The 12,575-nt window shown below is 40.1% G+C and overlaps 1 protein-coding gene across 1 annotated transcript; it reads right to left on the bottom strand.

Moving 5' to 3' along the window:
* Positions 1-1,453: 1,453 nt before the first annotated feature.
* Positions 1,454-12,299, bottom strand: LOC109997666 (rho GDP-dissociation inhibitor 1). Its single transcript, XM_020652227.3, has 6 exons — positions 12,162-12,299; positions 7,762-7,950; positions 6,413-6,496; positions 3,275-3,351; positions 2,882-2,945; positions 1,454-1,787 (listed from the first exon to the last, which is right to left on the bottom strand). The coding sequence occupies exons 2-6, from the start codon at positions 7,946-7,948 to the stop codon at positions 1,588-1,590; spliced, it is 612 nt and encodes a 203-aa protein (XP_020507883.1). The 5' UTR covers positions 7,949-7,950; positions 12,162-12,299; the 3' UTR covers positions 1,454-1,587.
* Positions 12,300-12,575: the final 276 nt, after the last annotated feature.

Genomic DNA, 12,575 nt, shown 5'->3' with positions numbered 1-12,575 from the left:
CGATTTAGAGTTGTTGTTACGATCGGTACGATACGATACGGTCAGTTGTGTTTAAACTCTCATTCGCCTCTCATTAAGAATTGAGCATGTGTTTTCGCCTGTAGTGTCACCTGACCTTTCCTTTCACTGCTTTCTTTCTGTGAGGCTAAAGGGAGAGTGCCTGGTCACTTTTCCTTTCTCTACTTTCAGTGTTTGTTCAGAGGGTGAGACCAGACACCACCGAGGTCTCTGGCAGCAGCAGATGGTGTCCGGCTCAGCCTCCTCCTCTCTCTGGTACTACTCCTCCACAGGGAGACTCTTGTGACTGGCTGGCTTAGAGTTCTGAACGAGCGAAGTCAAGGAGATTTTTGTTGGGGGGGGGGGGGGGTGGTTTATGTTAAGGCAAACAGGGACAACAAATTAAAAAAAAAAGGCAAAAGAAATGTCTGATTTTCTCATAGTTAGTGCTAAGGCCTCATGGCTCAGAGGAACAAAGAGTGCCCAGATTCATCAATACTTTGTTTAGTACCTTTTCTCAGATTATGAACATTCAGCCCCCTTCCATTACAAGGTACGTTTATTTTGGGGGGCAGTGGGTGTGTGCAGAGCTGTATCTGAGTCACCTGTATAAACAGTCTCTACCAGAATAGGGCTGCAGGTGAGTAAGTGCTACAGGTGAGTTGGTAGCGAGAGTAAGCCCTTGATATACAGGCTTCCTGATAGTGCTGCTCTTACACACAAGGCATGCAGAAGGAACATTTTTAGACATTATTCAAAACATAAGGCAGCTTTTTCTTACCCTTATATTCTTTACTCCCTTGTTTACTTTGGGCCCCCAGTCCCCATTCAGAAGGGGAGTGGGTGAATACATTTAGGGAAGGGAGTGAGGTGCCGCAGAGCAGATCTGAATGGATTGTTTTTCCAAGGCAGGTATTGGTAATCATATCAAAAGACAGTAAGCATGTAGGTGATCAAAGGAATGCTGTAGCAAAAGGTTGTGTGTGTGTGTGTGTGTGTGTGTGTGTGTGTGTGTGTAGGGGGTGCAGTTGGACGTGGTGGGGCCTTAAATGAACAGTTGATTAACAGTGATGTGAATATAGCCACATGACACAACCATTGATACAATTATATAAAAAAAAGGCAAACAAAAGTTGATTGTACAGTTGCTTTTCCCACATGTAAGTCATACTGAGAGAGGAAGACAATTCTGGAGGAGAGGTGGAAGGCGGGGTTAATCTCTTCAAGCAGCGAGGAAATCTGTGAGAAGTGATGAAAAGAGGGCTGGGTGTGAGGAAATAAGGTGCTACACGGCACAGCTCGGTGGACGAGGCGGTGTGGAGTGAGTGAGGACAGAGGTGGGAGAACAGTGGGAAGGTGATGAGTGGACGGACAGATGGGGGGGGTGAGGGAGACTGCTGCTACTGCTGATGCTACTGCTGCTGACAGAGAGGAGTGGAGGACGTCAGGGTGATAAGGCATGAAATGAAGGACAAAGTAAAAACAGAGAAGGCAGAAATGGTGGAGGGGACAGGGCGGGGGAGGCAGCGGCTGAGGAATGATGGGGGACTTTCCCTCGCCCCCCCTCCCCCACAAACAAAAAGGCCTCTATTAGTCTTTCCAGTCTTTCTTGATATTGAGGTTCCACTCCCAGGACAGGTGGTCGTGCTTGTCGTCGTCAGTAAACTTGGATTTGATGACATAGTTGCCTCGGGCGAGCACACCTTTAGGAGCCTCCTCGACCGTGGTCAGGAAGTCGTATTCAGCAGGACGAGGCCCGTAGCTGCCCACCATGTAGTCCGATTTATCAACTGTTCAAATATGAAAGCGGACATTAACAGTTAGGGAGAATAGGGGACTAGTATGTGTAGATAGTCCTAATGTTTCTATGCATATATATAATGATGTTACATTTTCTTTATAGGAAGAATGTGCTACATTTTACATTCTACAAGCCTTTATGTAGAGGACACAACAGTGAGAGTCAGAGACGGGGAGAACAGAGTGGGAAGAAGACATGTGTTAAAGGGGTCATATTCTGCTTTTTCTGGTTTTATATGCTCTTTAGTGTGTTTTCCAAATGTCCTGTGCATGTTTAGGTACATCTATGTGAAAAAATTCAAAGTCCGCGGAAACGCGGCTTCTCCTACCTCCTCCTGTTAGCTGCAGCATTAGCCACATGTAACGCTCGGTTCTAGCCCCCCTTGAAAAACTGTTAGTGTGACGTCTTGTCAGTGTGAGATCACTGATCTAAGCCCATTGGCTCGTTGTAGCAAGCCCTGCAGCTCATGTTGCACGCCCGTTAACTTCTGTAGCACGCCCACGATATGCTGTAGCCTGTGGTAGCACAGTAGTGCTAAGGTGCTAATGTTTTTACTCCCCTCGGAGCCAGAGTGGCTGAGCGACTGACCAATTACGGCAGAGCCGACAGGCCAACCAATCAGATCAGACTTGGCAAACATGGGGACTCTGAACGTGGGCACTTCAGAGCCTTAGAGAGAGAGTCAGAAGAGAGCCGGTGCATGGAGCGGCAGTACATGAAAACAGAGACTTTTTTTAAACTTTAGCTATTGTGAACATACTTTAGAAGTTCATAGATTAAATATATGAACCCCAAAAAGGGCAGAATATGACCTCTTTAAATGACTGAGAGCCTGCTGCTTCGAGGGCTAAAGTCTTTGTACAGGGATGCTCCATTTCATCCTGCAGATTATTCAGTGGCATTAACTGGACTCAAAATAATCATATTTCATCAGACTTGGAATTTGTCAAACTAAATAGCCCCATGTCGACAGTTCATATGGACAGTAAATAATATTCTTACTGGGCAACGATCAGATGGGGGGGAAGCAAAGAAGAGTACTTTGTTGACCTTAGTGTTCAGAGGCAGAAAGAGTTCACTTACTCTTCATTCCTTTCCTGTACGTCTGCTGCACATACTTCAGACCTGAAACTATCTCCCTGTTCACCTGAGGAGACACAATCATTGTTAAAGACAAAAAGATCACAAACAGAATATGGCTAATAATCATGGCATCAAACTAACAAGGACTTGTGCAAAGTGACTGTCAGCTAAAATGAAAACATCAGAGTACCTTTAATGCATTTAATCTTTTCAAAAAATAAATAATAATGATGTCACTCTGCCACTTTTACTACTACTGCCCTTATGTCCCATAGCTGGAAAAAAAGCACTATCATGACGTATGACTTTATGTATCCTGGTATTTGTACATGAAGGGTGAGTCGACTATGGCCTGTGTTTCCTGTACACAGCTGGAGCTACAGACGCTCTCACCTTAAAGCTGATCTTTATTTTGTATTCAACTCCCTCCTTCAGGATGAAGGCCTGCTTCTTAAAGGCTTCCAGGTCTCCTGTAGCAAACCAAAAGAGAGAAGCACAGACACTGATATTTAGTTGATCATAAGGTGAAATCAGGATCAAACAATAAGCAAACAACACAGAGTCAATATGTCATATTTGTGGAGAAAACCCTAGGAACCATCTAGAAGCTACATTGGCCCAAAACCTCCTGTGGAAGCCCAACAACTGAACTTGGACAGAGCGGATTTGTGGATGGCCCTATGCCCTTTATAAGGAAAGAAAGAGTTTTAGCCAAGAGCGGCAGATAAAATCTATGACTCAATTATGTATGGGACTGCTTTGCCCATTTCCACCAAGCGGTCCGCTTTGGTTCAGTACAGTTTGGTACAATGAAGCAGAGTTTGTATCACACAGGGCTAGATGTTCTTCTAGCATGAGTCTACTTTTTGTTTGACAAGCCGCTGCCACAGCAACCTTTAGATTTAATTGTTCTGTGGTCTAAATAGTAGTACCCTTTTCACTTCATAAGGATTGCATTTTGTTCAACGTCTGTTTAATAGACAAAATCAGAAACCTCATATCCTCATTTATTTTAAACTAACCATGAATAAGGATTGCACCTTGCTAACAATGCTAGTGGTAACTTTTTAGCTTTTTCAAACCCACTGCTCCCAGTAGCCTTTAATCTAGAAATTGTCCCTTGCCTTTACCTCAATCTGTACTGATTTGTGTTTTAGCTTCCAGGTAGTGATCCTTCTGTTACTACAGCCTGAGCTTGAAGGCTGGAGAACTGCAGCATCAGAAGCTGCTTCACTGGTAGTGATCTAACTCACTCACTGAGGCTGCATGACTCATCTTTAGCAGGATTTTACTATAACTCCACAAAATCATTCTCACAATTACAAAGTATTATCATTATTATTATTTTTTGTTAAGATTTATTTTTGGGCTTTATTGGAGAGATAGGACAGTGGATAGAGTTAGAAATCAGGGAGAGAGAGAGAGTGGGGAATGACATGCAGGAAAGGAGCCACAGGCTGGATTTGAGCCTGGGCCGCCCGCTTAGAGGATTACAGCCTCCATACATGGGGTGCGTGCACTAACCGCTGCACCACCAGCGCCCCCAAGTATTTTAAAGAAATTTAAATATACATGTATGTTTTCTTCTATTGTGTTGTATAGGGAGGGTTGCCAAAAGTGTTTCTCCAAAAAGGACATGCTATATACTGTCAATTCAACCTAACCTACAGTATATAATATACAACTACATCTGAGAACTATCAAGCATATCCTGAACAGAAAAACCAAAAGTAACTGCAAGGCAAGATTCTTTTCCATATATGCTAATAGCTGTTCTTTCCTTATAAGTGGAACTCAACCTTTAAACCTTTTAATGTTTATGATGTTTAAATGCCAGTTTTGTCCTGCAGCTAGCTTCCTAACTTCCCCAGAACATAAGGGAGAGTGGGTGTACAAAGGCAGAAAGAGAACCAGCAGGTCACTGATACTTTGAAGAGAGGCCTTTAACCTTTCTGGGGCATTTCCACCTCTGCAGCTCTCTTTTTTTCCAACATCAGTTTAAACATCAGTGAAAAAAATCGAGCACTTTTAATGACTGTTTCTAACTTGTCATATAATTTTGGATTTCAACTACGTGGCTTTAAAGAGACAAAATCTTTAAGAATTGTAAATCATCTTTTGTTCCTGGTGCTAGTAATGGGACATAGGTGACATTTTCATAAGAGGTATATCAGCTACCATCAAGAGAAAGCAGGGGAGTGGTGCAAAGGCCTTAGTTCAAAAGTATATTTTCAGCATCCCAATAAATAGTTTCTTTCAGGGTAATTTCTCCTTTAAAAAAAAAATCAATTTCAATAAAGAATTCATCTTAGAAAATGAATTTAATGCTTTAAAAGGCATCTACAGTTTGTGCTATCTGGGACTTTACTCTTAAATTAATATTAATATGAACCCACAATCAGACAAACTCTAAACTGATCTATTTCTATTGACAGTCTTTATTTAAGTCTTTACATTTACTGGAGAAGGTAGGAGACTCGAGGGGGGCAGGGAGAGGGAAGACACGGGACAGAATGTTCTGGATGGATTCAAATCTAGGCCATCTGGAGCGTGAGCAGCTTCAGAGGCAGAGGTCTAAACCACCAGACGGTCCAGAGTTCATTTTTAAAGTCATCAGCCAAACAGAAAAAAATTATCTTCCATCTCTTCCCCTGTGGAGAGAATCTGTGAGACCAATGTTCACGCTCAGTCAAAATGAAACCTGCACAGACTGATCACCTGCTTCTGTTAATCAGGGATACAAAAGCAGGAAAAAAGACCCCATGCCCCCAAACACAACAGTCATACAAAGTATTAGAACCCCTCAATAAATGTTTAACTGACACAAATACTGTGCATACAAGTTCATTTGATTTAAATCACAATCATGCCATGAGGTAGTTTAATATTTGTATAATATATATATTTACATAATATTGCATATGTGGCACCATCAGGTAAGGGAAGTCCTTTAAAGTTTTTATAACCAGACATTTCTTTTTCCTGCATTCTACATGTAGTTTTGTATGATAGTATTAAGTTTACCACTTGTAAGAAAGGCAAAAATATGCTAATTTAAGCATAATCCAGAACATGATCATGACCGAGAAGCCGATTTCTGGAATTATTCCGGAAGAACCACAACCCTTTTATATAACTTTTGATTTCAACTATTAAAGTTGGGGTAAAACAAAAGAGCTAGGGGAAGCAGGGACCTAGCAGTTAGTGAGTGCGCCCCATGTACGGAGGCTGTAGTCCTCTAAACAGGCAGTCTGGGATTGTATCTGACCTGTGGCTCCTTTCCCACGGGTCATTGTCCACTCTCTCTCTCTCTCCAAGATTTCTGACTATCTACTGTCCTATCTCTAAATGGAGGCATAAAAAGGCCCAAAATAAACCTAAGAAAACCTATTTTTATATGACCTGCCAACTCTGTCAAAATTATGTATTGAAATCCATATCACTTAAACAATATATCCTTTTAAGCAAATATGTTACATATACAGTACTAATGTAGTTTTAGCTTTTAAAGCCAGCCTGACAGAGACTCACCTTTCAAGTCCAGGATCAGGGGGTCCGGGGCCATTTCACAGACCAGACACATTTGGGTCACTTGGACATTCGGAATAGTGGGATCTGAAAAAGGATTTAAAAAAAAAAAAAAAAGGTTGGTACTCACTATTAACCAGTCCTTGAATCATTTATCTCCTCCCTGAATATTAATTATACAGCCATTTGTTGGATTTCTAATAACCAGAGAGATTGACAACAAATCAGAGTTTCAATTGGTTTTTTGTATATATTGACAACATGTGCACAGGTGCTTTTAATCTGCACATGATATGTGTCCCTTAACAAGCACCTATCTAAAGCTGTATTCAAACTGCCCGTTCAAGGTGCCATATTTACATCCCTGTGACATTTCGCCTTCAATATAAATGTCACATAGGCGTAATAATGGCAGAGCTTCATAAAGAAAAATGTCTCGGAATCGAACTCTGACAAAGGGTTTAAGTGAGTGGCTTTAGGGGGCTGAAATCAGGACAGCTCTGCCATAGTTGGAACAACCTCTGCATTAATTAAATTTCACCATCTTTAAAAGCAGCCTTTCTTCCCCACTTAGACAAGACACAAGCATCATCATCAGCAATCAACTTGATAGAAAATATATTTGGTCACTGGTTGCAATGAATAAATGCATATTAAATACCGGATAAAGGCACTAGTATTCCACATTTGCCCATTATACCACCTTCAGAGTCTAAAGGTGGTATAAATTAGATGCACCCCACTTAGCATTATTTGTTTACATTTGCAAGTATGTTTTTATGAAAGTAAATGTCATCATATTATATGTGTGTTTTTTTTTGTAGGGCTCCACTAGTCTAAGCATTCTATATATTTTTCAAACTAAGAAGTAGGTGGTGGCTTTTGGCTATTCACGAAATACAAACTGAATAGCAAGTCTGTCAATAACAACAATCCAGGTGATCACAGCAAGTCAGGTTTGTAGTCCTTGAATGTGCACATGACAGACCGCTCCTGACAGAGTTGCTGGAATCTCCAAGTTAAACTTGTTCTCAGCCAATTACATTAATGTTCAATGCTCTGAGTGTAGAAATTCAATATTTGTTAAGAAGGTGTGAAGCAGGATCACAGGTTCCATCTTTCCATACATAAGTTGTTGTAAACACAGATACAGAATGGAGAAGAATAATCAATCCAGCAGATCCACACAGGCTGGGTGAGTGCCAGCATTTTATTTGGAAAACTGTGCCTCTCCTGCATCGCACACACACACACGCACACGCGCACGCGCACGCGCACACGCACACGCACACGCACACGCACACGCACACGCACACGCACACGCACACGCACACGCACACACGCAGCATTACCAGCCTCAGTGGGTCCAGAGCCAAGTAGAGCTTCTTTATATTTGCGTAGACTCTCGTCATCTTTATCCAGATCCTGGATCTCTTTCACAGACTTCACGGCTGGTGCCTTGTAGTTCACCTGCTCTTGCTCCTCGTTTTCTGCGGCGATGGCTGCTAGCTGCTCCTCAGTCACCTCATCCTCAGCCATGTCTTGAGAGACAGCAGGGAGGAAGAATAGTGAAGGCAGAAGGGAAAGAAAAGATAAAGATTTGAACATCAAGCAGATAATTCTTCCTTTATTTCTAATGGACTCTTGTCTCTTTTGAAATAAGTTGTTATTTGTGGCACAAACAGATGTGTTAAAAATGAATCCAGCCTGCTGGATGTCGTGTCTGAGAGGTTGTGCTGTTAAGGCTGCAAGCTTTCTCTTAATACTGTTGATGACCTAACTGTGGCTGCTGTGTGATATCATCTTCACACATTTCTCTGAAGTAACATCTCCTCAAGGAGAGACAGGAGTGAGGCATTATGTATCACATGATACAGAATATCTTGCTGGAGGGACCCCTCACATGCTCAGACATTAGGTAGGCCATAGGAAAAGGACTTTGTTCCTTTGGCAAAACAACTATCTATCCCACTGTCTTTTCACCTCTATGTCTCTCACTGCTTTGTTGCATGTTGTATCCAACTCTTCTCCCCTTTGCTATTTGCATCTACCCTCCTATCAAATATAAGGGGAAAAAAACACAAAATGTCTTTAATTAAAACTTTTTTTTTATAAATATGGACACGCAGTGTGCTTCAGTTTGTTTTGTTGAAGGACCAAGCTGATTTTGTCTGCATCAAAAGCAGATAGATAACTTTATTGATAACTGTATTTTTATTTTTGACTTTTTGTGATAACAATCGATTCATTTTACAAGGATCTTGGTTTCAAGTTCCACTACAGTACATATCAGTGGGTGCAATCACTTTTGTTTTACCTTGTCATAATAGACGGCTATCTATCTAACAAACATTTATTGGACTAGTAATCTTAACATCTGTGCTCTTTGCTAGGGAGCTTAGTATTGGAGAAATTCTCTGTACTAAAACATAATGAGTAACAAAAGCAGGATGGGCTTTGTTTATACCAGAAGGGTTCATGTTCATGTTGAGGTCATCCCACCAGAAACACTATACATGCACAACAGGCCTCAAATCGCTTGTTACAGACTCCAGCAAGGCAGCAGAGACATTTTTACTGTTAGGATTTGTGTCCACTCATTACTGTCGGATTCTTTTACAAATCCTGAGTGAAACAATGTTTAATATTGTCAATAATTATGACAACAGTCGGCGGTTTGCTACACTGGGAGAAAGCTTACAGACGGTTCTGTGCACAAAACTCATTTGCAGTAATGTGGAAATCCCACTAAGTGAGTTAAAGATGTAAATTAAGATGTTTACTCTCTGTTTCCCTCCTGTGCAGCTTTTGAGCTGGCCTGAGCATAAAGGGTACTGAAGAGCTGTGTCAACCTGCAGAGAGCTGATACGCCATAATACAGCCAGCTGCAACTGAACTCATCTGCAGATCAATAGATAAGCAGATACGTCAGGAAAATGAAATAGGCTGCAACAGCAGTGATGATTGTTACATAATTAAAATGTTCTTTGGAACAAAAATCTGCGCTTTTATCTATGCTGTATAATCATACTCATAATATTTAGATTGTAGCCAACGCTGTTCAGAAAAAAGTGGACACCGTAAAACTAAAGTCACTCAGTAGTATGTTTATGTGCAAATAGCAAAAGCTGATTCATTCGGTTAATCTGACTAAAGCTGGACTTTTAAAGTGCGTATAAACATGTAAGTCAGGCTTAAATAGTACTAAATTGAATTTAGTAAAGTCGGACTAACACTAGATAATACGTGTGGAGATCAATTAACTCGTTAGTCTCAATCAGACCCAAAGTGGACTTAGAGTTTTGTGCATGCTCCACAGTTCCCCGATCACAAATGTGTTATAAGGATGATACTTAAGTCCTGATTATATTGAGTCACCATAACTATAACTCAGCGTTATCCTGTAAACATGTAAGGCAGTTGTGATAACACTATATAGATTCGACCTGAAGCAAAACAAATGTGAGCATTTTCCTGGTTCTGTCATCTGGCATGCCCAAACTAGCAGCCGCCAGAGGAATGTATGCAAGCACTAAAGGAGCAAACTCTTATATACTGTAGTCATAAATGTGCCTGAGCAGAGTCTACAATTTTTTTTTTTTTTTTTTTTAAATGTTCATTGATCTTCTTTACAATTTCACCAATATTCACACACACTCTCATTTTTAAAAGGAATCTGCAACAAATGTAAATGTTCACTTTCAATCTGGTTGCACTGGGATCAAACACCCCTCTTTAAGTCAACAAAAGAATAATATTCTTACATTGTTTCATTAAGGAAAAATTTCTCTTAATTGTACCTATTAAAATATTTAGTTTACATATCGTCCAACGTTTGAGGAAAAGACAGAGTAGACCCAGTTAGAAGATGGCTCATAAAACAAAAACACTGCAGTAAAGGAGGGCTGACTCAGTTTTTATTAAACATTCCTTTGAACACAAATACACTCTCCTGTACTGTATATCATTTATTTCTACGGGACACCACATTTGGAACAAGGGTGTTATTTTTTAAACAGGAGATGGCCTCCTATGGCGGAGGAGGGGGCTTCATTGTTAATGCATTACGTAACTGCTTCTTGTTCATAGCTTCAGAAGTTGTTCTTAAGGATGTACATGAGATGTACATGATTTGATTAATTTGGCATTTGCTGCTAAACTTGCTACTGCAAGTTCTCTTCTTCTATATATATCAAATGGGTTCAAAGTCAAAATTCTTAAACTGGAGCTTACGACAGGTAAAATATTAGGCTTTGTTCATTAAGTGTCGAGACATCTGGGGATTGCCCTATGTGAGACAAATGTGACAGACCCACCTCACCTGGTTGGAGGAGGAAGAATCAGAGTTTTGTTAGCACACTGCTCTGTGAACCAGAGAGAAGGAAAGAGAGCTCATTTTCCCATATACAGAGGAAATGCACAGAGGTCTGGTTGAATCCTGCCTCACAATGGTTTACCTCTTCTGCTGGCCTACGTTTCCTCTAAGTAAATCAATTTCTGTACAAACAATAAGAATTATTTATCCAGTTTGTTACAGTCTATGCTGGCCTGAAACAAATATTTAATGTCTAGGGAAACAAAATTGTAGGGAAATGATGTAGACGACCAACACGTTCACCCATTGTATTAAATGTGTAAATTAATTTTTTCATGATGGCACTGTCACGTTAAAATTCTCAGCTGTGTTGGCAGTGCTGTCTCTTTATGTAAATACTTTGCAGATAATATGTAATATTCACAGTGGAACACCTGTCTATGAGGGACAAAAAATGACTAAAGTATAAATAAATAAATGTTGGGAGAAATGCATACAATAACGTATAAATAAATAAATAATTAAATAAATGCATCAATACATATATAAATAAATATATTCATATTTTTATTTATGTATTTCTGTGTCCATGTTGTACAAGGAAAAGTAAATATGTAAATTAAGTGGCCCGTCCTAACATTACTGAAGTAGGATTGGTCAATTTTGAAAAACAGACAGAAGCAAATTTACAAATATACTTTTCCTCTTAGGACCTGGACACAGAAATAAATAGATGTGTAAATGTAAAAATACGGAAATAAATTAATAACTCAATTAATGTGGAAATGTATGCATTGATACATATATAACTGTAGAAATACGCTAATAAATGAATAAATACATGTAAAAATATATAAATAGCCTTTTCATTAACAAAGTGTATTTATTACTTATTTATTGATGTACTGTTTTCAGCATTTATATATTTATTGATGCATTTATTTAATCATTTATACATTATTGTATACATTTCTCCAAACATTTATTTATTTATACTTTAGTCATTTTTTGTCCCTCATACCTGTCAAGATGATAACCGCAGCTACAGTAACGTACAGGTGAGGACCGCTGGTTCCACTGGAGGCTGGCATCTATTCAAAGAGCCGGCTACATACCGCTTTTGACAGGACGCCTCGTTAGCGGAAGCACATATATCCAAAAACGTTTTGCCTGATTGATAATATTGATTTACAGTCAAAGCAAAGGGTCCAATTGTCCTGGCGCCGACCCTCTTATTAAGGGTGGGTCTAAGGAGACACAAGTGGCTAGCAGCTGTTAGCTCGTTGTGAACAATTCAACAGAGCTAACCAGAGCTAACATTAGCTTGACAGGTATCATCGGTTAACGGAGAACATGAGTGAAATACAAGTGTTAGTATCCGGTTAGCATCATCCTGGAACTCCCGTCATAGATACCTTTGACACTGAGAAAACTTACCGTTCTTTTGTATGCAGCTGTGATTTCAGGTGCCTTTACAGTAAGTGCGTTCGTCGCACCGCGCTCCAGTGGAAGTATGGCGAACAAGGGAACGGCGCCGCCCCGTGTGCGTCATCCGCGTCAACAAGGAAAAACGTGATGACGTGTTACGTGCTGCGTGACATCCAACAAAGAGGTTTTAATTGTTGAACTCAAGGTACTGCATCCATGTTCAAATTCCTCCTTTGACTGGTTTATAAAGGATTTCAAATATTTTTTCTTAGCTCTGAAAAAAATGAAATCTAGCAGGATTGCTAGAAAGATTAGTGCTGATTTATCGAAATTCTTGTTATTTTGATTTCTGGCCCTTGTTGAATTGTTTTGTCCTTGCTGCAGTTTGTTGTCTGCTTACGTTTGCCTGATATTTACTTTTGG

The sequence above is a fragment of the Labrus bergylta genome, chromosome 1 (assembly GCF_963930695.1).
Source record: "Labrus bergylta chromosome 1, fLabBer1.1, whole genome shotgun sequence".
NCBI classification, from domain to species: Eukaryota; Metazoa; Chordata; class Actinopteri; order Labriformes; family Labridae; genus Labrus; species Labrus bergylta.
Note: the sequence above shows the minus strand (reverse complement) of the source record. Positions and strands in the feature narration are given on the sequence as shown.